Source organism: Lissotriton helveticus, chromosome 7, assembly GCF_964261635.1.
Source record: "Lissotriton helveticus chromosome 7, aLisHel1.1, whole genome shotgun sequence".
Classification (NCBI taxonomy): Eukaryota; Metazoa; Chordata; class Amphibia; order Caudata; family Salamandridae; genus Lissotriton; species Lissotriton helveticus.
The window spans coordinates 385711725-385739353 of record NC_136068.1 but is presented as its reverse complement, the minus strand read 5'-3'; the positions used below and the strand labels follow the sequence as shown (position 1 = coordinate 385739353).

Here is a 27629-nt window from a genome sequence, read left to right as displayed (position 1 = left end):
ATTTGTTTGCATTTGTTTGGCTTTGGATTTTTGCCTGTTGTGATAGACATCCTTTCTGGAGGAAAGACGAAAAGGAGCAATGTACACTTCAAAAGAAGCAGAAGCCCAAAATAAAACTTCAAAGACTCAGACCCTACTCTGACTCAGACCCTAAATCACATTTGGGCATCTGGAAAAGGACTATAAGAAGTTGAGGTTGAGAGCCCACATTTTGTCATTTTCAAACCAGCCTGTTGGGCTGTGTGAGGTGGGGAAGTGCTGCAAGACTTCTGTGGCCATGACTGGGAGCCAAGGGCTGCTAGTCTCCCTGATGGATAAGGGGAATTCCCCCAGGGAAAACCAAGATCACCTGCCCTGGAGCATCACAGCCTGCCTGCTTGCCAAGACCAGTGTGCCGTGTGAAGAAAGGAGAGAGTCGGAGAGAGCAAGGTCCAGTGGGAACGCCTTCTAAGAGGACTCCCTGAGCGAGATGTGAGGGGAACAGCTGCAAATGGATCAGGTCACTGCCCATGTGCCAGAGTAGTCTGGCGACCGTTATATGCTAGTAGAGGGCTGCCACGATCTAAGTCATGCAAGGAGTGCCAACTTGCCCCAATGACCCCATATCCAGAAGCGCCCACCATTTAATTTATTAGGGCCAGGAGCGTGAGACTTGTGTCTGCTGAAATCGGAGACCTTGTATGCCCAGATGGGTCGCCATAGTGTGGGGGATCATGCCCATCCTTGTGTCCCTGGCAACCACATATGCTTGGAAGGTCTGTCGGTATGACCGTGGCCAAGACTGCAGGTCATTGTCCAGACCGGAAGAAAATTGCTGTGACCATATGGTCAAGCCCGCCAACTGCAAACTGCACCTGACAGATTCTCTGAGGACCACAAGGATAACACTGATGACATTACACTCTCATTGGAACCCCAGTTGGGAGCAGAGGATCAAATTCACCTCATCCGCCATTAGGGAGAAATTACTGTTGGTTGAGCAGGAGTAGCTCCGATCGCTTGAATGATCCGGTAGTGCTTCTCACACGAGGTAATCTACGGAGTGCTGTTGTTTAAGCTGTGAGCAGCCCATCTTCACCGAACAGGATCAGGACTCAGAAGCGCCCATGAAAAAGACGCTCTCTGCACCACTGAACGCTTTCATTGAGCCAGGTCTTTGGGGCCGCGTGGGGACTCGCTGCTAATGGTGCTTCGGCACCATAAACACTTTTGATTTAATTCTAAGAAGTCAAAAGTACGGCCTACTAGTAAGCATACCCTGAATGTGGTCACCACTGAATGGGGAATAGCCCTGACCATGCTGTAAGTGAAGAAGGAGGGCGAGACAGGGATTTGCCTGACAACAACTAGCGCCCTAACCTCTAGAGAATATTGTATTGCTAATGAATGGCGTTATTACTTTGCGTGTGTGTATAGTTAGAAATAAAATACTTCTTTTTTTTATAAAAACAAGTATTTGACTGGACATTGATTTATTGTTCATACTGTTTTTAATTTGAGTTATGAGTCGTGTTCACTTATGTGTATCTTCACTCCTCCCCCCAAGCCCTCGAAGGTGCCTTTGACTTCTCGTCTATAACTACCATCGAGATTCAAGCCCAGAAGGGGTACTTGGCCCAGTTGCTCAGGGTCCATAGTAGGGTGGGTCCTGGGACAGTAGGAATGAAAGGCGTCAAACAGTACGATTTGGCCTAGTAGCCCCTTCGCGCCCAGCAGCCTTCAGAAAGGGTTCTGTCAACTCTGTATGTATGTTCATCAACTTTATGTATGAAACAACAAACAACAACTCTCTAATTCACAAACTTTGCACACTGCTTCCGTTTTCTATGTAAGCATTAAATAAATGTTATATCTACAAGAAGGTTTACATATTGAGATATCAAGTAATTCAAGAGAATATTATGATTCCCACAATCAATTTCCTGTCTTTCTCCCAAACAAAATTCTATATTTTGAGATGTCACGGCTATTAGTTTGTTTGTCATCAAAAACAATCCATGAGTTTCTCACTTATTTTAAGACAGGAAAGGCATCATCAAGGATTGGTGGGCCAGTTGACCCCATTGTTAAATGTTCTTCTATCCACATAATTCTGGTCAACATGAAAGCACTTGGAGTTCTGATGTTCTTCTGTTGTATGCGGTATGAGGATTAGCATACTAAGATCCATGTCATCTTTCATTAGAAAGTATATCTAAATTATATGTTTTCACCTATTGGCATTTTCTCAGGATCTGAAAACTAATGTGTGAGCATGTTAATATCCATCTTTGCCTTACCTGTACTTTCTGTTTGCCCAGACACTGGATGAGACATTAACCCCCATGTGGGATGAGCTTCTTATGTTTGACCAGCTTGTGATCGACGGGAATAAAGAAGACCTGGCAAATGACCCTCCTGTCATTGTCATCAATATCTTTGATTATGACAAATTTGTAAGTATGAAATTCTGTTTGTAAACCTCTGCCATTTGTCTATCATGAGGCTTCATCTTGATCTGATTGTGTTTCTGATATTGCAACCTGGCCAGCAGGCTGGCAAAGTATCTCCCAGGAGAAGGATGAATGAAAACAGGGAGTTTTTATTTTGTTTTCTGGGTGAAGACTGTGATTCATTCAATGGTTACATTGGAGTGCTCTTTGTAGTTATGGTAGTTATGTTACTTGGGATTTGGTAAAGGAACATCCGAGTACAACAACTCTATCTGAGAGCATTTGAGAGTATCTTGGTCAGAGTATTGCCAGACACTGGTATGTCGTGCCACCCTTCCTACATACGCATTGGATGTCCTAGTTAGGCGTGACACAGAACAATAGTTTGCAAATCAATAGTTCAAGTTTTAGCAACTGGGAACAAGAATTCCTGCCAAATACTCTAGCTCTGTCCATTGCTTCTGATCAAATGTGACACACAGCCTGTTGTCCTCTTCAAAACTTTCTTTGCAAACATCTTGGAGATGCACCCCTATGCCTCCACTCCTACCTCAAAAAGGCTGCAGTTGAATGGATTCAAGAAATTCCATTTATGTTCAAACCCCTTATATGAAGATGAGCCATACATGATTTAGCAGTGTTTGGTGGGGTGGTCTAACTGCATGACTTGCAACACTGTTTTACTGGAAGCTTCAGAACTTGCTTCACTTGTGGCCTTCCATATTTAGATCCAAGGTTCGATAAATCAGGAATGTGTTGCTGGAAAACTGAAGACCACCAATAGTCTCAGTTGAAGTGTCCTAAGTTTCATAGCCCCCCTAACCTGGATTGTTGTTCCTTTTGGATATTGAGGGTTATTTAGTGTGGGGTTGTAGAGCACTTGTGTTAAAAGCAGGTGATTGCCCCGTCCACTCTAATTAAAGTATATATAAGTGTATATCATGAGGAAGGCTGAGATATCCTGGTTCACTAGCATTTCCTCTAGAGTGAGAGAGAAAGTGGCTATGGAGTCCTCAACTCTTGCAGCAGTGTGTCAGCCAGTGAGACATCCACTAAGAGGGCTCCCTAGCAACATATGCTTTCTGCTTATCAGGATGCTTGATGAGTTCACTCCCACCTAGCTTTGTGAACTTCTTCATCGCGTGGCATCTTTTCAACTCGTGTGTGGGAGTTTTGCCAGAATCCCCTGAGTCATCTCTGCCAGCTGAGGCCTTCTCCGCTTCAGCATTTACTTCACGTCAGAAGACCCCAGTTTGTTGTGTGGCAGCTCTTTTAGAACCTCCTTCTTCCTCTAGCACTTCACTTCCACAGTTCTTTAGGCACCCTCTTGGGCTTCTGGATCCAGTGGCAGTGCTTGAAATGGACAGACATTTTGATTGGGAGAGTGGGGTACTCCCTCATTTATTTGTGGCAAGATCGGATATATACGTATATAATAAAAAATGTTTACAATTTTACAATTATTAATATTTTTTACTTTAACTTGGTCGCGTATACATTTCTATTAATAGCTTTCATACTATGATGGATTGAGTGCATAATCATCTCGATTTTTTTTTTTAAAATAGGCGCAAAAAATAAAATGTGTTTTAGCCTTCAATATTGGTAACTGAGAGGAACCTTATAGGTCCACATGCATCAAAGCAAAAACCGGTCGCAAACGGCCAGATTCTCAGAATCTGCCCCTTTGTGACCTGTATTTTTGCATTTGGGATGCATCATCCCAAATGCAAAAATCGCAATTTAAGCAATCTCTAAATTGCGATTACTTAAATTGCGATTGCATTTAAGGAATCTCAAATTGAGATTCCTTAAATGCAATGCTTTAAAGTAAAAGAATTAGCGAATTCGCTAATAGGGGAAGCAAATTACCGTGAAGTTGAACTTCATGGTAATTTGCAAATACTTTGAAAAAAGCACTAAAGTGTATTTTTCAAAGTTCAATTTTACACACACACATGCCCTTGGGGGATGTATGACGTTACAACGCATACTTTTACAACGCAGTTTTTACAACGCTGGATCCATTACAATGAAGTACCATTACAACGCATGTATTTACAACGAAAATACCTTTACAACCTTTAAAATCCCAAATTGGAACCGTGGTTTCCTCTGGATTTTTCCAACTGAGGAAAATCAGGAAAATCGCCCATCTCCTCACTCCCTCCGCCTTAATTCAGGTGGTTATGGCCTTAGTCCTCTCCCACATCGACTTTTCAAACAGCCTATACCTAGGCCTACCCGCAGGACAACTCAGAAGACTGCAGTACTTGCAGAATCAGGCCGCCAGGCTGATCTGCAAAGTACCCAAGTGGGAATCAATTAAACCAGGTCTAGAGAGCCTGCACTGGCTACCCGTGGCTCAAAGAGCCGCATTCAAAGCCGGGTGCATTATTTTTAAGGTTCTGCAAGGCAAGGGACCTCTATTCATCAGACAGCTGATCGGAAGATATGTTCCCTCACGGAACCTAAGATCTGCCCACAAAGACCTTCTTGAAGTTCCTCGCTTTAAGAAAAAACGACAAGGCGGCAGTAGCTTCCATTTCCTAGCAGCTACCTTATGGAATTCTCTGCCACTAGCCCTCAGACAGAGTAAAGATCTCCTTGCCTTCAGAAAGGCATTCAAGACTCACCTCTTCACAGAAGCTTACTTGAAATAACGCTTCCGGCAGACTCACCCTTTGTTATGTTTTTTATTTTTCCAGCGCCAAGAAGCCCTCGGGCGTATGTGCGCTTTATAAATTTTTAATAACATAACATAACTTACAACGCATACCATTACAACGTAAATATTGGTAATTTTATAATATTTTTTTTAATGTAAATTAATTAAAATTAATATAATTTAATTTAATTTAATTTAATTTAATTGATTGTAAATATTGGTAATTTTATAATATTTTTTTAATGTAAATTAATTAAAATTAATATAATTTAATTTAATTTAATTAATTGTAAATATTGGTAATTTTATAATATTTTTTTAATGTAAATTAATTATAATTAATATAATTTATTTTAATTTAATTTAATTTAATTAATTGTAAATATTGGTAATTTTATAATATTTTTTTAATGTAAATTAATTAAAATTAATATAATTTAATTTAATTTAATTTAATTAATTGTAAATATTGGTAATTTTATAATTTTTTTAATGTAAATTAATTAAAATTAATATAATTTAATTTAATTTAATTTAATTTAATTAATTGTAAATATTGGTAATTTTATAATATTTTTTTAATGTAAATTAATTATAATTTAATTTAATTTAATTTAATTTAATTTAATTAATTGTAAATATTGGTAATTTTATAAAAAAAAATTATGTTAATTAATTAAAATTAATATAATTTAATTTAATTTAATTTAATTTAATTAATTGTAAATATTGGTAATGTTATAATATTTTTTTAATGTAAATTAATTAAAATTAATATAATTTAATTTCATTTAATTTAATTTAATTAATTGTAAATATTGGTAATTTTATAATATTTTTTAATGTAAAGTAATTAAAATTAATTTAATTTAATTTAATTAATTGTAAATATAATTTAAAAAAAATACCCCTTTACCCAAAAACCCAAAACTGACCCTGAACCCTAAAAATACCCCTTTACCCAAAAACTGAAAACTGACCCTGAACCCTAAAAATACCCCTTTACCCAAAAACTGAAAACTGACCCTGAACCCTAAAAATACCCCTTTACCCAAAAACCGAAAACTGACCCTGAACCCTAAAAATACCCCTTTACCCAAAAACTTAAAACTGACCCTGAACCCTAAAAATACCCCTTTACCCAAAAACTGAAAACTGACCCTGAACGCTAAAAATACCCCTTTACCCAAAAACTGAAAACTGACCCTGAACCCTAAAAATACCCCTTTACCCAAAAACTGACCCTGAACCCTAAAAATACCCCTTTACCCAAAAACTGAAAACTGACCCTGAACCCTAAAAATACCCCTTTACCCAAAAACTGAAAACTGACCCTGAACCCTAAAAATACCCCTTTACCCAAAATCTGAAAACTGACCCTGAACCCTAAAAATACCCCTTTACCCAAAAACTGAAAACTGACCCTGAACCCTAAAAATACCCCTTTACCCAAAAACTAAAAACTGACCCTGAACCCTAAAAATACCCCTTTACCCAAAAACTAAAAACTGACCCTGAACCCTAAAAATAACCCTTAAAAAAAACCAAACATATAAATGTTTAAATATAATTATATACTTACCAATACTTACGTTGTAATGGTATGCGTTGTAAAGGTACCTGCGTTGTAAAAACATGCGTTGTAAATACATGCGTTGTAATAGTTTTTGCGTTGTAAAAATTTCGTTGTAATGGTAGTTCGTTGTAAAAGTTGCATTGTAAAGGTTGTTTCCCGCCCTTGGGGCATGTGTTTGTGCAAGATGTACTCATATGCAGATTTCAGGGGTGCAACAGGGTGTCCTTTTCACACCCTGGCACCCTTAAAATTGCATTCTCAAGTTTCGATTCTCTAATTGAGAATCGCAAATTGAGAATGTCTTCCCATTCATTCCTATGGGCCTCTACGCCCATAGGAATGACTGGGGCGGTATTCCTTAATTGAGACTCGCAATTTGCAGGTCGCAATTAAGGAATATTTAGAAATCGCTAGTTTTTTAAGCGATTTCTACATGCATAGCCTTTTGCTATTCCTTATTAGCGAACCCTTATTTTTCGCTAATAAGGAATCGCAAATGGCATTGTTGATGCATGTGCCAGATAGTTGTTTAAAAATGAATGGAATGTGTGATATGAATATGAAGTTTCGAATATCTGTCAGTTTGCTTACGAATTGTAGAGATAGTCAGTTTCACGGGACGGATTTAATCTCGTGGACACAAGCTGATACAGTTGGTTAAAATCCAGCAGCGCAATTTTGGGCGTTGATATGTGTTTTTCCTTAAGTCATGCCCTGAGTGGAAGGAAGTTAAAATCAGAAAAAGCGGTTTTGCAATGTGAAAATCAGGCTACCAGTTTATTAACTAGCTTTAAGTTGAATTGTTTCTTTTTGTATTGCATGTTTTTTTTCCCTAGAGAGTGATTAAAATGTGCCCTTCTTTTGAATAGCACTAGGATCTCACCTGAATTTGCCATTGCAGGGGCCTCCTGAGTTCCTCGGCCGCGCGTTTGCCACACCGATCGTCAAGCTGGTGACAGACCCCTACCAGCAGCCCACTCTTCAGTTTTTCGACATCCTGAAAAGTAATACAGCTGCTGGGAAGCTGCTTGCGACCTTTGAACTGATAGAACTGGATTACAGCGGATTCCTAGAGGTAATTTCAGGGCACAAGTCCTAAAAAAAGAAGTGGGGGGGACGCTGATGTCACGACAGGAAGTAACGTCACGATAGGTAGCGTGCACTCAGTTGCAGTTTATAGTTATCGAGCAACCCGGTAACATAAGTGGGGGGACGTCGTCCACCCGCGTGGTACCCCGACTCGAGCCCTGAGTAATTTGTACCACTAACGAGCACTCTGGAAGAGATTAGCCAGCAGAGGGTGTACTACTGTTTGCAGACAGAAGGGCCTATTGCGTGCTGGCTGCCTACTTTGCTATAAAGCTCAGTTTATCTCCTAGGTAAAAATCAGACGCGCTCGCTAATTTTCCACATCAAAGAAGATGCCAGAAAGTAAGGCAGAAGAGGAAATATCCCTCCTTTTAAGTGTCTAAAAAAGCAATAAATGCCACATCTTTACCCCCACCCACCCCTGAAACTCCTCTCGACATTTCTTAATGTTGCGAGACCCTGAGAAGAAGAAACTCACTCATTCCAAATCCAAATAACTGACTTACCTATCCACCACTTAAAATGTACTTCCATGTTTCACTATACTAATTCAACATTAATCCTCTATGGGTCCCGGAGTACCGTGTTACTCGCCGAAAAAGTGCTTTGACGCCTCGTCAGGGGTAGTAAGCGCTATATAAATGCAATTACAATACAATACAATACAATACAATTTATGATGATGCTGGCAAAAACAGTTTAAATGAGCATGGTGTCCTGTCAGAATGCCTCCCCTCTAGACTTATCATTCCAATTTTTTAATTGTAAGCAACCGCGACCGCTGCAGGTAAGAGCAGTGGGGCGGTAGGGCCGGGTGGCGGGTATTTCAAGAGACAACCAGGAGGAAAAATAAATAATTTATTTAATTTTCCCTCATGGTAGTCTCTCGAAATCCCCCCCAGCCGGCCCCAATGCTCTTAACTGTAGCGTCTGCTGGAAATGTGTAATTTTGTCCGGGATGCAACGTTTCCCACTTGCCTATTCCTCTTTGCTCTGTGGATCAGACATAATAAATAGATCTTGGTGAGATGATATAATACAAGTATACTACTTTTTCTTTAACATCAACATGTTGATTTTTCTTGTTAGAGTCAGGGGAAAGGGAGGAATCTTAAGGACACATATGCGAGGATGATACTTATCACCATATCTATACTTCTGACAGCAGCCATTTATAAACTACATCAGCTAGAAATCTTTAGTTAGTCAATAGTCCCAAAAAATAACCAATCTCAGTTTGGGAATACCATTAATCCCTGCAGTCCCTATTGAAGCACCTTTCTCTTTTTGATGTTGATGAGGGTTTCCATTTGGTGCTTTACCAAATTCGCCTGTGATCAGTTTTGCAATAGCTTCCCTTCGTCTAGGATTTTGAGAGAAAACATAATCTTCTAGTTACTTCACAGTGGGAGTTTTTTTTGTCTTTCACATTTTACACGACAGACAATATTTAGTTTCATATCTCATTTTATTTATTAACCTTGGTGGGATAATCCTGCTCGCATATTCTGAAGAGAATCTCAAATTTCTTTCTCTTTAGGTAGGAAAATCAATATTCTATGCCAGGCTGCAGCTTTCTTGCAAAAAGGCAGATCAATATCTGAAGAAAACAATCAGTCTCAATGTGAGAACATCTCAGCAGAGAGACGACAATCCATTCTATAAAGTTCAATTTAAAAGTTGGCAGAATTAGGTCTCTTGTTTTGCGATCATTAGATAAAGTGCAGGCATCGGGTAGACAGAAACCTATAGGATGTAGCTTTGCCTTCATGTGAAATGCTGTGTTTAATGTGTTTATTTTGAATGTCGCTCTGTTTACTGGAAACAATGCAACCTTTACAATTAAAACATCAAGTGATGCATTTGATTCAAAACACCGAACATTATTAAAAATATACATTTTAATATGTTACTAGTGTATACACATACTCTGAGGAACAAATAAAGCCTTATATATTATTTTTAGGTCGAGCAGACCTACTCTCAATGCGTGAGCATTGAGAGTGTCTGTCTCGACAACTATTGTTGCCCGTTAATGGGAATGTGGACACCAATGTGCACGAGCATTTCCTTCGCAGTTTTCACCGCGGCAGCGCGCGTCTCACCCGCGCATGCGCAGAGTAACTCAGCCATTTTTTTTTTTTTTTTTTTTATTTTTTCCAGCCCCGAACCGAATCAGGTATCAGAGCGCTTTACATATAGGCAGCCCCCACCCCCCACCCCTCTGCATGCGCACACACAGGCGAGCGCATGCACACGCAGGCACACACATACAGGCACACGGCACAGACACTCGCTCACACACACCCCCCTCCCCCACAGTCACACACACGCACTCCAGACACATACACACACGCACGCACACACACATACACAGCCCGCCCCGCACTCGCGCGCACGCGCACACATCGCGCGCACACATGCTCCCCCCCCCGCCCCGCTCAGCACAGCAACCCACTCACCGGCTTCATTCCTGCGGCGGCTCTCCTCAGCTGCAGGGCCCGGCAGCAGGACTCTTCTTCCCTCCTTCGGCACCCGCAGGGTAGGCTCCTGCCAGCTCCGGTGCTTCAAACGCGGCTCCCATCGCGGCTCTTCCGTTGGAGGCGGGGTAGGCTCCCGCCCTCCTACTTCCTGTTTCCTGTTGTCGCGCCGGCCTGCCTGACTTCCTGGTCGCAGGCCGGCACAGTGACGGCGGTGATTTGCGGTACTTATTAATTTCGTTATTTATGCATTTTTATATAGCGCAGACTTTACCCGAAGGCGGAATTTATTTCTTTATGTATTTATGCATTTTTATATAGCGCGGACTTCACCCGAAGGCGGTATTTATTTTTTACTTATGTTTATCTGGTTTATCCGAATGAGCTGTCTGTCGCTCGGCGAAATGTTTGGGGCGTGTCTATAGTACACCGGTGTAGGCTGTGTGCACGGCAATGGTCTCAGCAAGGGGTAGGGGGGGACGACGACTTTGCAGTGTTGCAAACGTACCCAATACCCGACTTGTGTGCTTATGTTGTAAAGAGACCAACACACCCCCTTGCACACTCTTGAACACAGGGCAGTGACACATAAACGTGGGCGAAGACGCAGCCCAAAATAACCTCGGCCTGTTGCAGACAAAGGGAGACGTACAGAGGAATATAGAACGTGTGGGCAGCAGGCATCAAGGGAACACAGGGTGTGTTGTGTACCAGGAAGGCACAGTGATGTATGTCAGGAGAGCACCAGGAAATGTGCTTCTAGACCGCCTAGCGCTGTCTTTGAAGACACCCAAAAAAGGACTGGGACAGGTAAAGAGTCCGAGGGATGGAGAAAGACCATATATAACGCACCTGCATTGTGCATACGCTAATCAAAATGCCAACAGGTATCCATGCACACTGTCCAACAGGCGTCAGGCATTCCCTCACAAAAGGTTTACATATAGGCATACATGCATGCACACAAAGACAACAAGAAAAGGCACCATTACAGACAACACATAAAATCACTATTTACACACCAAGAAAGCACGTAAATGCACAACTGTACACAAAGACACACATAGACAGCACTCTTACCTGTGTGTGACAGACAGACAACACGTGCAAACACAGGCAAGAATCATACAGGCAGACATTGCTGGTGGGATGAAAGGACAGGCAGGGGCACCGGAACCGACTAAAGGATTCCTTGGTGCTGGAAGAGTCAGTCGCCGTTTTAATTTAGGCTCTTATTAAACGTATGACGGTAATCCCAATGTGTTAGCCCAGAAAGCACGCGCACTGGGAGCATCCCAAGTTCATATTTCGCAAGGCAAACCCTGATGAAATGTTAATGTTAATGGGAAAAAGGTCCCGTTTTTTTCCTGGAGAAAAGGATGAATTCAGCATGCAAATAATGGCCTTCCCAGATATTCCCTTTGCCCAGCCCTCCAACTGATAACTGAACAGAATTTTGCTACTGGGAATTACCAATGCCTGTGGTATTGGTAATTCCCGGGTGAAAGAATTCTCCCGGGTGAAAGAATTCTCCCGGGTGAAAAAATTCTCCCCCTATCACTGTATCAATACCTGTCACGACGTAACGGTCAGTAATGTCCTTCCGATTAAACCCTTCCTAAGTAACAATTCCAAAAATGTTTTGGCGGGGCGTGTGCAGTGTAGCTAAGTTCCCGTCTTCACAAGAGGCTGTTTAGAAAGATTTCCTGAATCTGCAAACGGGTCGATACTAAGAGGTGCACAGCAATTTAAGAATATTTCAAACATTAACAAAGCCAATGCGCTTGCATTATGTATTCCAGAGGGACACATCATAAGGGTAAATGTTGTAATGCTTCTCTCTTCTGCTATAAGTGTCACATTTATAAAAGTTATAAGTATTGGCATTGGAAATGACAAAGCTATTAGTTTCGCTATTTTCAAAACCAACACATAAATAAAAAATTTGGCGTTTACAATACCAATAGCTCAAACTTTCCTAATGCGAGACCTATTGCATTGCAAATGCTTGTTTAAATATTTTTTAGGTCGACCTCTTGTATACTTTAGTATACCTATTTGCTTACTGAATATGTGGACACGAGTCAGACGCGCGCATTTTCCGTCTCGGATTTGGCCTCGTGAGCGCGCTTTTACTGCTGGCTGTTTGCTGTGAATGTCGGATTCTGACGCGCGCCTTGGGATTGGGTCGCGCGCGTAAGAATCCGACTCTGCCATGCTCCGTAGGTTTCAGTTTCGTTTTGACCATCTGCACGACGCGACGCGACCGGGCACATAGTTAGTACCCAGCACTTTCCTTCAGTTGCTGGCGAGGATGCAGTGTCGTGAGACCACCGCTAGCCGATACTCTCTGAGAATATCGTGATTCTCTCTGCCGAAAACAGCAGGCCACACTCTGTTCCTGGAAGTTTCTTTGGGAAAAAGGAGGTGCGCAGTGCCGGGAGGCTCCCTTCTAGACCTCATTCGGGACAATGCACTCCGGTAAGCGTTCCATGAGCACACACAGGCCACAGCCGCTTTTTCAGTACGGCGGGCTGTGCCTAATAATGCTGGCGGTGCAAACAGGTGGTCGGGGCATGGCCTTTGTCCTGGGGCCTGCTCCAGGAGGCGTTGCGGGCTCGCTTTTCCCCGCTGAAGGGAGAGAGGGGCACGCAGTGTCTTATTTAGCTCCTTCAGGACACTGCTGGCAGGACGCTCCTCGCAGGGCACCGAGAGAAGGTGCACAAGTGGCGGGGTTTGCAGTTAGCAATTTTTCTGCAGCGCGTGGGGTGTCACGGGTAGGTTGCTGCGGGGGCATGTGCAAAGGGACAGCCGCAGGGCCTTACCGCTGGATGTTAAAATCTTTGTCCGGTTGTATTCCGCCCCGACTCCCCCTAATCGTGCTGGCAGCAGGTGTGATACAGGGTGACTCTGGCTCCCAGATAGCAGCAGGGCGGCTTATCGACCTTGAAGTTCCCGGGGCTGCTGCTTTGCATGCGTACCGCACAGGCCTTCCTAGCGCTGCGGGCTGTACTCTGCTTTTCCGGCGCTAGATGCATAGGTGCAGAAGTGTGTTCCACATATGCCACTGCAGTAAAGATAACAATGTTTGCTACGAGCCTAATTTGCACTTTATTATCCCGTCGCTGTCTCCTTTCCCAACACTTCCAGAAACTATTCAAACTTATCATACTCGCCCAGACTGCTTGGCTCCCTTCGTTTGCTGATAAAAAAGCGTGAATATATTACAATTAGCTTTAAGGCAATTTTACCCTTTGTGATAATCTAAAACATCTTTCGACAAAATGGAGTTGCTTTGTTTTTTTTTGCTTGCTTTGGTGCATTTAATAAATGTATTTATTTATTTAAAAAATATGTTTACAATTTGCTGTTATGGAAATTGAAGTAGAGGATGTGGCATAATAGCCAAATCTGCTGACTTTAGTGCTGGGGAACAAAGTCCGCATTTCGGGGTCAGCTCAACATCTTGTTTTTTAAATGGCTACTGCATCATGACGTACACGTCATCACACTGGTGTCACTGGAGCGTCTTGACAGATACATGCACATGTGAGATGGTGACGCCAGATACATGCACATGCGAGATGGGCATGTGCTTATTTACTTTTTTTTGGGCGTTTTTTGGAAATGCCTCTCGTCATTGGAAAACAAGCACTTTTTTTATTTTTGCTCATTCACAACAACATAGGCGAAACAATTGACATAGCTAGAGATCGAGTTGTGCCTTTGGCTTAACCTATTGCACTTCCAATTATTCATATTACTGCTGCCAAGAAGGACCACGTGAAGTGTGATAAGTTCAGCCAGTTCAGCCCTTTTTTTATACAACAGCTCTTTGCATGCTGCGATTTATTAACCTATACTTACGCTGTTAACAGTGAAACTACAAGTCCCAGCATGCAGTGTGCTTTTGACTGTAAAGCTAGACCTGGCTGAGACCTCATATGTGATATTGGGCAACATTGTAGCTGTGTTGACCTCAGAATCAAGGTGATGCATACAGTGTTAGTATGCAGATTACCACATATGAACACGAATTTTGCTTTATTGCCAAATTTAAGCACCCACAACTTCATCTTTCACTTCAATCTGAGTCACCCTCACACACCCTCTCACACCCTCACCCTCACACCCCCACATCCTCACCCTCACACCCCCTCAACCTCACACCCCCTCAACCTCACACCCCTCAACCTCACACCCCCTCACCCTCACACCCCCTCACCCTCACATACCCTCATCCTCAAACCCCCTCACACACCCTCACACACACCCTCAGGCCCCCTCACCCTTACCATCACCCTCACACCCTTACCCTCACCTCACAAACACTCACCCTCTCTCACCCTCACTCTCACCCCCTCTCACCCCCTCTCCCCCTCTCACCCTCGCACCTCCCTCACCCACCCCCTCACACACCCTTTCACCCCCCTCACCCTCACTTACCCTCTCACCCTCACTTACCCGCTCACCCTCACTTACCCTCTCACCCTCACTTACCCTCTCACCCTCACTTACCCTCTCACCCTCACACACCCTCTCACCCTCACACACCCTCTTACCCTCACACACCCTCTCACTCTCACACACCCTCTCACCCTCACACACCCCCTCACCCTCACACACACCCTCACCCTCACACACCCCCTCACCCTCACACACCCTTTCACCCTCACACACCCCTTCACCCTCACACACCCCTTCACCCTCACACACCCCTTCACCCTCACCCTCACACACACCCTCACCCTCACACACACCCTCACACACACCCTCACCCTCTCACACCCCCCTCACCCCCTCACACCCCCTCATCCTCACCCTCACACCCCCTCAGCCTCACATCCCCTCACCCACCCTCACACCCCCTCACCCCCTCACCCTCACACCCCCTTACCCTCACACCCCCTCACCCTCACCCCCCTCACCCCCACACCCTCACACACCCCCACACCCCCTTGCACCCCTCACCCCCCCTCACACTCCCTCACCCCCCCTCACATTCCCTCACCCACCCTCACACACCCTCACACACCCTCACTCACCCTCACTCATCCCCACAACCCACATCCCCTCACCCTCATGCCCACTCACCCCCACACCCCCTCACCTCACACCCCCTCACCCCCCTCAACCTCACACCCCCTCATCCTCACACCCCCTCATCCTCCCTCACACCCTCAGACCCCCTCACCCCCCTCACCCTCACACACCCCCTCACCCTCACACACCCCCTCACCCTCACTCACCCCCTCACCCTCACTCACCCTCTCACCCATGCTCACCCACCCTTTCACCCTCACTCACCCTCACCCTCACTCACCCTCACACAACCTCTCACCCACCCCTTCACCCTCACACACAGCATCACTCTCACACACACCCTCACTCTCACACACACCCTCACTCTCACACACACCCTTACCCTCACACACCCTCTCACACACCCTCATCCTCACACACCCTCACCCTCTCACACCCCCTCACCCTCACCCTCTCACACCCCCTCACCCTCACCCTCTCACACCCCCTCACCCACTCACACCCCCTCACCCTTGCACGCCCTCACTCACACTCGCACTCTCACACACCCTCACTCTCACACACCCTCGCTCTCACACACCCTCGCTCTCACACACCCTCGCTCTCACACACCCTCGCTCTCACACACCCTCGCTCTTACACACCCTCGCTCTCACACACCTTCGCTCTCACACACCCTCGCACTCACACACCCTCACTCACACACCCTCACTCTCACACACCCTCACTCTCACACACCCTCACTCTCACACACCCTCGCCCTCTCACACACCCTCACCCTCTCACATACCTCTACCACCCTACCACCCTCACTCTACCACTCTATCGCACTCACTCTACCACTCTACCGCCCTCACTCTACCGCCCCCACTCAACCGCCCTCACTCACTCTAGCACCCTCACTCACTCTACCGCCCTCACTCACTCTACCGCACTCACTCACTCTACCGCCCTCACTCACTCTAACGCCCTCACTCACTCTACCGCCCCCACTCACTCTACCTAACACACCCTCGCTCTCACACACCCTCGCTCTCACACACCCTCGCTCTCACACACCCTCGCTCTCACACACCCTCACTCACACACCCTCACTCTCACACACCCTCACTCTCACACACCCTCACTCACACACCCTCACTCTCACACACCCTCACCCTCTCACATACCTCTACCACTCTACCGCCCTCACTCTACCACTCTATCGCACTCACTCTACCACTCTACCGCCCTCACTCTACCACTCTACCGCCCTCACTCTACCACTCTACCGCCCTCACTCTACCACTCTACCGCCCTCACTCTACCGCCCCCACTCAACCGCCCTCACTCACTCTACCGCCCTCACTCACTCTACCGCCCTCACTCACTCTACCACCCTCACTCACTCTACCGCCCTCACTCACTCTACCGCCCTCACTCACTCTACTGCCCTCACTCACTCTACCTATCTATCGCCCTCCCTCACTCGATCTATCTATCTATCGCCCTCCCTCGCTCTATCTATCTATCGCCCTCCCTCGCTCTACCTATCTATCTATCGCCCTCCCTCACTCTATCTATCGCCCTCCCTCACTCGATCTATCTATCGCCCTCCCTCTATATCGATAGCCCTCACTCCCTCTATCTATCGCCCTCACTCACTCTATCTAGCGCACCACCACAGCATCATTCAGGGGTACCACAGCATCACTCGGCACCACCACAGCATCACTCAGGGGCACCACAGCATCACTCAGGGGCACTACAACATCAATATGCGCTACCACAGCATCACTGAACGCCACAGCATCACTCGTCGCCACCACAGTATCAATCTGTGCAACCATTCAACATCAACTGGTTCAAATATGTTCTCTCAATGTTTCAAGCTTTATTACAAATGTCACAAAGATGTTAATATTTCACTTCTGTTCTTGGATTTTCGTCACAATAAAATAGACTGAACATAATCCTCACCAAAGTTATTTACAAAAGTTTAAGCTATTGCCATTATAAATTCCAATAACTTTTATTTAAGTATTATGTATTTAAAAAAATTAAAAGCCATTGTTATTTGTAATATCAATACATCTAAGTCACGTAAATACAAAACATGTTGCATTACAAATGCTATAGGTGTCACATTTGCAAAAGATAAAAGTATTGGCATTGTAAATGACAAAGCTATTAATTTCGCTATTTTCAAAAACAACACATAAATAAAAAATGTGTCATTTACAAGACCAATATCTCAAACTTTCATAATGCGAGACCTATTGCATTGCAAATGCTTGTTTTAATTTATATTTGGAATCCAGAATAAAAAGACACAAAAGTAAACATGTGCCATACGCCAACACACAAGACCGAGTCTGAAACAAATTTAATTCCATTCAACTTCGATTTCAAATCAAATCTTATCATTTCACTTAAAAATTAAGACACTATACAATGACCAGCAAGAATGCTCCACAAAATTGATTGCTTATGAAAAATAGAATGAATGACCTACACATTTTCACCTTGACCAGGGATATCTGCTATAAATTGACTTCATATTTTATTAAATCTCGTGACCCCTCTGCATCGAAGAACATGCGATGACTCTTTTACTTCTACTTGATTCATCTTCACCACCCAATCGCTGACAGAGGGAATCGGCTTAGTTTTTAACCTTTGAAGCAGCAAAGATCTATTCACCAACATTGAAATATACAGCAAATTTTGATATCTAGAAATGAATCGTACTGCAGGATCATAGCCTTTGGCGATCACAATATGGAAAGATAGGTAGATTTGCTTCTGCAGATGGCTAAAATAAAACTCTATGCACGTGACATAATGTTGCTGCTTGATGCTAGGAGGAGTTCATAGGAAAATTACTTTGAGGGTTCTTCTCTGTATCAGGAACTAGGGGGTTAGATAATTAATAAGAAGCAAACTGATCTCTTCTATGTAAGTGTGAGACTGATTTTTTACTCCCAGAGATTGCTACTTGTGTTAAATGACCAAACCGAAGCGGTATCTGGGTATGAGACAAACATCGAAGAATGAAAGATTTGTACGAGCTTCATTATGTCCCATCACTTTTAAAAGTGAAGGTATTCTTTGCCCCATTGAATTTGCTTCCCCTCACCATTCTAGGGAGGGTGTCGCTGAAACAAATGGTGATCCTACCCCGGTTTAATTTTCTTTTTTCTACTATACTGGGTGTGCTAGCAACATCTTTTTTAGAAAACTGGAATATCTTTTTACATGTGGCAGAATAAAACAGCTAGATTAGCGTTTAGCACTTTCTACAGAAGAGTAAAGGAAGGTGGCTTAGCTCTCCCCAATTTGCCGGAATATAAATGAATATCAATTTGCCTATTTTGCACAATATATGTCCAGATTTAATGTGAAACACAAGTTAGTCGGTGTCGCTTGTGAAGTGAGACGTCCTGCAGAGGTAATGTGCAGCTGGTTGGATCGGAGATGCAGGCGGATTCGCCCTGCCTGGTGTCCTGCCCTCAGACCTCGGTGGCCACATCAGGTCGCTGTGCGGCTGACTCGGGCCCACATTGCTGGGAGTGCCCGAGGTTGTGCACTGATTTCTAGCCTCTGGCTGGGGGCTTATTGGCTGCGTGGCACCCGCGGGCAGGATCCTGGGCCGGTCGGAGACTGTTGGCGATTGGGCCCGAAGTGCGACCTGTAGCTACCCTGAGCGATGCCCCAGCAGTGCCAGCACCTGAACCGCGGCGGCCCTTTCAAGCCGCGGCACAGATTCTATGTGGCCTACATCACTGCGGGTGGCCAGGGTCGGTCCTTGGCCTCAGATATCTTGATCAGGGCTCACCCGTGGCGTGATCCTAAATGCACGCAATTTGTGGATTGGCACGAACTGCCAGATATGGCCAGGTTGGGATGACAACGATACTGGTGAGTGCCCCCTTCTCCCCACCCCTTTCTGTTTCATCATCGCTCTTCTCTTGTTTGAATCGGGTGGTACCCAGGATACCCTTGGAGGAGTGGGAGGCTCTGATCTTTACAACGCGGAGGCCGGTTGCTTTGAGGGGCACCTACTGGGGACAGTCGTGGACTTGGAAATACTTAGGCCCCCCTGCAATATGCAGCTTTAATTTCATGACCTTGAGACAGTGCCTGTCAACTGAAGAGTATCTGGTACAGCCTGTCACAGGCAACAGCAGTAGGCTGACAGTACACGCCGTGAGGCCCAATACAGGCTAATTCACACGGCTGCTGCTGCACTACACAGGCACTCCCTGGTCCTTCAGGGGGTCAGATCAGCACCAGAAGGTGACGCAGACCGCTCGCCGCAGAAATCAACTACTTGTTTAAAGAACAACGCATCTATTGTGCTCTGACAGTATGTTGCCTAATCTACTGAAGCTGCTGGCTGGGTGCTCCTAGACCGACGGAGACTGATACCTGTGGTCCCCCAAGCCCCGGATCCATCCATCGTCGGGACGCTGGGGGTGTGGCGTTACCTCCTGAGGGAGGTCGGGTGTGCCTGGTTGCGGGGGCGGCCGGGCTGGGCCTTGGTGCGGCTTGTGAGTTCGAACCCCCCTCCCTTCTCACACCACCTTGGTCACCCCATTGATCTGGTCCAACTGGATTTATCAGCCCCATCTTGGCAGCGTGTATTGATCTGAAGCTGGGAAAGGAAGGGCCAGGGGTATGGGGGGTGGAGGTGACAGAAAAGTTGGTTCATCAATCAGGTCAAAGGGGAGACATTGGCAGGCATGGCCTGGGTGTAGTTAAAATATTTGGTGAGTGCAAATCCAGTGCTCCTTTGCAAGATAACAGTGCCCTGGAGGGCTGGTCAACTGAACAAGACAGTTGTGATACATTTGAGTGATTCCTCACTCTACCACTGCCTTCCATTTGAGGCTGGGATTACTTGTTTTTTTACAAGGGGCAATGATGATAAACGTTAACAAACGTTTGCAAACTTCTATCACAGCCACAGAGGCAGACACAACTAACCTTCCAAATGCTCACAATGAGACAATCAGGCCATCATAGTTCAACATAACCCCCACACCGTGTCCAAGAATGCTGCATCCCTGAAAGAACTCAGAGGCAAACTGACTTGCCAAAGTTGGACCAGATCAAACCTACATCCTTCACTCTCCAAACTAGTTGGGAATTTGGAACCAAGAGATTTCTCCCCACAACTGAGCAGGTTTTCCAACGTTTGTTAATGTGTTTTTAGCAACCATGCAGACGTACAGCATTTGGATAGAAGACACCAAAGCACCGTGTATACTCTAGAACTGTTTTGCTGTAAACAAACGGCACACACAATGGAGCGAAATGACGTAAATAATGCTTACAAGAGTCAAGTTAAACGGTACTATAATGCATCCGAAGCATCTTTTAAATACTGCCACACCTTACCAATGCAAGCAACAGGCCCTTTGTGACTGAGTCACTTCACATTTACACAAAAGAATGAGTTGTACTAGGGATACTCTTCAGATGACTGATACACCTCTGGCTGATCCAGGCAGCTGCCCAAATTGAACTTTTTGACTTCTAGCCTGATCCCTTTCTTGAAATATATATCCTACTCTCCTCTGTAAAATAAACAGACTCATTGTTCTTTCCTGCTCCAACTTGGTTTGTTAATTCATTCCAAGACTGATATTCATCAGTATTTACCTTAATTTTTAATAGCTCACTTCAGGAAAGAATGGACCAGGCGATCCTAAGGCAAGTCATCATATCATATGGCTCTAAGTGCAATATTCTGATTGGAGGACTTCCAATTTTAAGTAGAATTATAGAGAAGTGAGTTACACAAGAATTAATATCCCACATGGATGCTCGTGATGTACGGACCGGGGGCCGCTTGCGGTCCTCTTTGACCTTTACATCCGACCCCTCGGTGAACAGCAGCACGAGCTGCTGTATAGTTGCTGAGCAGTAATATTTAGGATTTTTTTTTAATAAACAGGCAAGCATTGATTAACCTGCAAATAAATGATTGCCCGTTCATTTAACATGTTTTTAGACCTCCTTACACAATCCCTGCCCCACCCAGACCCCATATCGCCACCCTGCTGGCATCAGTGCGGCCCTTGGTCACAATATAACCTGTAGTTTGTGGCCCCTGGGCCAAATGTTTGTGAATACCCATGTTCTAGATGATAGCCAATCTACATTTAGGTCAGAACATGGAACACAGACAGCCGTGGAGAATGTACTTGACACACTGCTTGAAACCATCAAACAGCAAGGTTTTGGTCCACTCCGGTTTATTTGATGAAGAAGTAGAGTTGTGTGAATTTAAATGGTATCACCAGCTTGGATTCCATGACCGTAGTTGTTTGTTACTGTATATACACACATACACACACATATCCACTTCTAATAGTCCCTTCACCGTGTAGGCACTTCCGGCAGTGCTTAGTTTGTAAATAAAGACAAATAAGTGCCAGGGCTCTTGACGGGAGTCCACTGCAGCTTACACCACCCATTGCCCCTGCCAGTGCTGCCAATGACAGTACCAATGCAAAAACAACAATTGATGGACGGAATGTTGCACAATGGCAAAACATTCACCCTAAGTCACAGATCTGGGTTTAACCCATCGTTATTTTGCTCACCACACCACCCCAGTTCAGACATGGCCATATGCAAATCAGTCTTGACCCCTTGCCTCATGGGAACAGTCCAGCCCGAACTGCCAAGCCATGTCTTTCCTGGACCGGAATCAAGCATCCTAGGACCGGTTTCTGGCTATCAGCCTTCATTAGCCAGGATAGCATGGGACTCATGTCTGAGCATACCCGTCCCACTCGGGATGACAAATGCAAAAACAACAATTAATGGACGGAATGTTGCACAATGGCAAAACATTCCCCCCCAGTCACAGATCTGGGTTTAATCCATCGTTATTTTGCTCACCACACCACCCCAGTTCAGACATGGCCATATGCAAATCAGTCTTGACCCTGTGCCTCATGGGAACAGTCCAGCCCGAACTGCCAAGCCATGTCTTTCCTGGACTGGAATCAAGCATCCTAGGACCGGTTTCTGGCTATCAGCCTTCATCAGCCAGGATAGCTTGATTCCAGTGGCATGGGGAGCATGGGACTCACGTCTGAGCATACCCGTCCCACACAACTACTAACCATCACACTCCTGATGGGGAACAAGTGTGACAATTCGGACTATTCCAGGTCCCCAAAGCTCTAAAAATGACTTGGTAAAGTCATTTTTAATGCATATTGAACTAATAATTAACTGTTGCGGTAATCTCTAAATAGCATATACTGGCCACCTTGAAGTAGACTCTCACAAGCGCCAGTGTTGACAATTTAGTAGCGGAAACCACCTGCTCAAATTAAGCACTTGACCACCACTATCTTTATACGGTATTTTGCCCTGGTGCTATTATTTATTTAAATCTTCATTCATGTAGGTTAATCTTTTGAATTTTGTGCCACATTATCTGTGCTGAGAAATATTATTTTTTTTTTGCTCACAATGTCTAATGTTGTTTACAAAATAGACCGTAGTGAACAACTGTTTTGTAGGCATATGGGTAGCCAGGTTCCTCTTGGCATATGATGCCTCACTTGTTTTCCCTTGCCATTAATACTCAGGGACGTACCACAGGAACCTATAAGCACACTTTCCCAAAGTACAAGAGGGCAACAGGGTGTTCACTTCCTATAGGGCCCCTTAGTTCCTTCTTTAACACAGGTGTGAAGATATTAAAATAACAGAAAACGGTAGCAGTGACTTTATAGAACAAACAATACCAAAGGTAAATAAAATATTTTTTATTTAGTTTGTAGCAGCCCCGTCAAAACGGTGTGAGAAGTGATGCTTTCGTTTTCATTGAGCGTGAGGGTGTAGGAAGAGGTAAAGCTGAGGGGACATTTTATGACTTGTTAATAAAACGTATAAAGCGCTGATACACCATAATGTTTCTGAGCGCTAGCCTATTTGACCAAAGCAGGCAACATTCTGGGGATAAATTGGGTAAAAAGCACCCAGGAAAATATCGGTCTTTGAAGAACATCTTATTTCTAAGGTAATACATTGAGCAAAGGTTATCTAGAAGTGTATTCCCGAGTTTTTCCGCACATACCCAAAGACTTCGCCTACCCTGCCACCTTGTGGTGTATTTCGGTATCACCTGAAAACTAGCAGTGGGAGATCTTAAGAGTTCTTAAAGGTTTGTGTATTTCCCCAATATTCAGAATGAACCATAGAACCTGGCCATATAGGCCCTTGTGAATAATACACAGAGCTTTAAAGCAAAATACGAGCCATACAGTGATTTTCCGCAACAAATAAGGTGATGCAAGTAATGCTTGAATTAATCTGAGTCGATGCTGATTTCTGATGGCCACATTCCAAACCATCGTTTTTACCAACACCTTCACTCTAGACAGACACCTGCTATATGTAAATCAGTCCTTGTCTAGTTCCACTGGGAACCGTCTAGCCCTAAGTGCCAGGCCAAGTGCCCTCCAGATGGGAACACAAGCAACCGCAGGCCACTTTGGACCTACTTATGTCTCGCTACTAAGGTACAGGTTTAGTCCTATGAGCATGGGTTCACGTCTGGGTTTACCAGTTCCAGCCACTTAGGGTGTCTACTGCAACAAACAACAAGGTGATGGAAGGAATATGTAGAGTAATCTCAGCAGCAGGTGACTGCACGGGTGGCATTCCAGACAATCACTATTCGCACCACCATGCCACTCTAGACGCAGATCTGTCAGATGCTAATCAATCTTGGTCTTATTGTATTATGGATAAGGCTCCCAGTTTTCCGTTCTTACTGATTTTTACAGATGAATACAGACAGAAAACAATGTGTTTTCTAACTGTATTTATTTTTAAAAGAAGAAAAATACGTAAAATTGTGCTTCTTGTGGGCGACACTCCAAACAATTTTTTGTGATTTCCAGAACAACAGATAGACAGTATGGGAAATTAAAAAACAGGTGGAGATTTCCCTAAATACTGGCATAAGTTAATATATATTTGCATTATAATGCTGATCTTTACCTGTGGGTGTAATGTTTTGCTATATTTGGCTGCCTAATTTGCAAAACGTGACAGGCAGCAAAGTATGAGTGCATGTTTATCAGTTAAATAAATGTGGAACTATACCATTTTACGCCACCATTTATTTGCAAAACTCAAAATAAATATGGATAAATACCAATAGGATGGCCCAAAAAAAAAAAAAAATACAGACAGAAAGGTTAAAAAATAAATACCATAAAACTCGGAGCTCTAATTATGGACAGTCGAGCCAGACCTGTCAGCCAGGACCCCTCCTGATGGGAACACAGGAAACCCCATAATCTTGCTACAATAATGGTCTCATCGCAGGTTTCACTTTTGACCACTGCATTACGATGTAGGCGGTCTAAAGTGAAACTTGATGGTCATTCTGGCTGGATTCAGACAATAGGAGGCCTGACCGTAATCCCTATGGACAACATTTCCACGTAGGGATTACAATGTTAGTTTCTGACAGGCTTTCCATGTCGGGCTTTCAGACATGGAAAGTCTGTCAGAAAGCGACTTTGGGGGCCCCTAGCCCGGCCCCCTTCACCCTGTGGTCTTCGGTTGGGAGTCGAGGGGGAGCATATGGTGCCCCCGTCAATCTGTGCACCTTGTGGCAGGCACCTTGAGGTGATGAAGTGACAGAGGCTGGTGACTAGGCAAGACTGATCAGGTGGGTAGAAGACACCAGAGAGAAATTATACTGGCATACAGAACACAGAAATTGTATAAATCAAAGATGATCAGGCACCAAATGAAGAAGAGAGCTAGGCCATGAGAGAGAAAGATAGGGAAGAGAGGTGAGATGATAACTGGGACAAGGGTTAGAGACTGAACAAAGAAGTTATGTTGGACAGGACAAAAATCTTACACATGAGACAGGAGAGGAGAGTTGTTTGGTGGGAAGAAAGCCTTGGGATGAATGGGGCATAGCTTTCATTGGAGCAGCGGGAGCATAGGCACTGAGGCACACAGAGGCCTACTGCACCTCAACTACCTGTGTCTTTTGCTACAGAAACGGGGGACCATATTCCTTGGTTGCTTCAGGGCCCATGTAGTATGACTACATCACTAAGTGAAACAGAAGAGAGGAAAGAACAGGGTGAATAAATAGTTGCACTCTTTTGCAAACACTACAGTATGATAAATGTTTTGTTCTATAGCGTAAGAGCATGGTGGTGGCGTAAGCTCCTTCTTGGAGGTGGTAAGAAATGTTTACAATATTTTCTTTTTAGTTTTGGGAAATAGACAAGAAGGCAAAAAAGGAGAACTGAAAAGAATAAAACTAATGCATTTTACCCAAGCTGTAAGCTGATTGCTTTACACATCATAGTTGTTTAAAAATTATTTATGTTGAATAATGTGTAGCCAGATCTTCACATGAAAACATGGATTGCTCAGAGAGGGAATAAAAATCTCCTTATTCAGTATCCAGTATTTGCAGCTGATTGGGGCCTTGAGCCTTTGTCAGCCGACATGAAGAGGGTCCCCCCCTACAGCATCAGAGTCCGCACTCATTGCAGCACCATCCATTAATTCCAAAGGGGATATAACACTATTAGTGGGGTTAGAAGGCGGCTCCATACTTTTCAGGGATACACCCTCTTTAGCCGTAGGGGCTAAATCTGAAGCTGCACTTAAATACACATTCTTCACACTCACCATCTCCGTGCCAAATCCTTAGAGAGCGCTCAGGTCTCGAGACAGCACACAGGTGGGGGTCACAGCAGGTTCCTGGAGGGCGTGGTGTGCACACACCAGCACTCACCAACCCGTAGCGCAGCTTTGGAAGAGCACACGGCTCCGGCGAAGGTGGGGTTCTCAGGCTAGCATAAAACTCTGGGTGCCAGTCCCTCCACAGAAAGGGGACGTGGCCCAATAAATACCACCCAGGGTGCCCCGCACCAAGTAACATGAATTGTGCAAATCTTCCCAGCACTCACAGCCAGCAGAGGTGAGGAACATGTATGGTGCCAGCTTTCCTGGGCACAACACTCTTTCGCGCTTGGTAACTCCTTGCTCCTCAGAATAAGGGGAAAGCAGCCACATGCTGGAAGAGTGCAAAACAAAAGCGCTCAACAAGCGCTGCCTTATTTAAGGCAAAGGACAGTCTAGTCCTTCCCCTGCTCCAGACAGAAAAAGCAACTGTAAGTCGAGCTGCAAGCCATCCCTCACACCTAAAGGGGCTGTGGTCCTCACACAGCTCTCTCAGCTCTCCTTCCAGACAAGTTACTTTTTGATCCAGCAAGGATCCTTTGAAGTCTTTGATTTCCCTTAAACTTCCAACAGGAGGCAAGCTCTGCATCATGCGCTTGGAGATCTTCTCAATCAGGGAACCACAGCAAGGCAAAAAGAGTCATTCCTTTTCTTCTACACACAGATAGAAACAACTACTGCAGGGCAACCCACTTATCGCACATAAAAGGGCAGTGCTCCTCACACAGCTCTTCAGCTCTTCTTCCTGGCAGTTTGTATACTTTCCAGAAGTGTTCTATAGGTCTGGGGTTTCAGTACTAATATTTATACTACATTTTCTCACAGTAGTCTTTGTTTCAGAGTCCCTGGGCACAGTACAAACCAGTTCTGTCCTCCTTGGTCCAGCTTGAACACAGGGGGTGGAGACTGCATCCTCAGCTCCTGGCACTCCAAAACCAGACAGTGAATGCACAAACAGGCAGATGCATGCAGAATGGTAAAGTAAGAAAATGCTCACTTTCTAAAAGTGGCATTTTCAAACATGCAATTAAAAACCACCTTTACTAAAAGGTGTGTTATTGAATTGTTAGTTCAGAGAGCGTCAACTCTATTTCTTTATCTTGTCCCAATGGAAAGTTACACTTATAAGATGTTACAAGGCAGCTCTCATGTTAACCTATAGGACAGACAGTCTCTCAAAAATAAAAAATGAAATGCACAGTATTTCACTATCAGGACATGTACAACACACCAGCTCATGTACTACAGTCGAAAATACACTTCACCCTGCCCATGGTGTTACGTTGGGCCTACCTTAGGTGTGTCTTACATGTAAAAAAAAAGGGAAGGTTAGGGTTTGGGAAGTGGGTTCATTTGCCAGGTCGATGGGGCAGTTTAAAACTGCATGCGCAGACACTGCAGTGGCAGGCTTGAGACACATTTGAAAGGCTGCTGGTGTAGGTGGCACAATCAGTGCTGCTGCAGGTCCACAAGTAGCATTTGATTTACAGGCCCTAGGAACACACAGTCCACTTTACTAGGGACTTAACCGTAAATCAAATATGACAATCATGGATAACCAATCATATTCGCTAGTTACACTGAGAGCATATGCACTTTAGCAC

General features: G+C 44.6%; 1 protein-coding gene across 1 annotated transcript in view; it reads left to right on the top strand.

Moving 5' to 3' along the window:
- Positions 1 to 27629, top strand: part of LOC144768501 (fer-1-like protein 4) — a 936890-nt gene that overhangs the window by 548216 nt on the left and 361045 nt on the right. Inside the window, exons 25-26 of the mRNA XM_078652210.1 lie at positions 2301 to 2435; positions 7578 to 7751. Of these exons, the coding sequence (XP_078508336.1) occupies positions 2301 to 2435; positions 7578 to 7751 (309 nt within the window). The remainder of the gene's footprint in view (positions 1 to 2300; positions 2436 to 7577; positions 7752 to 27629) is intronic.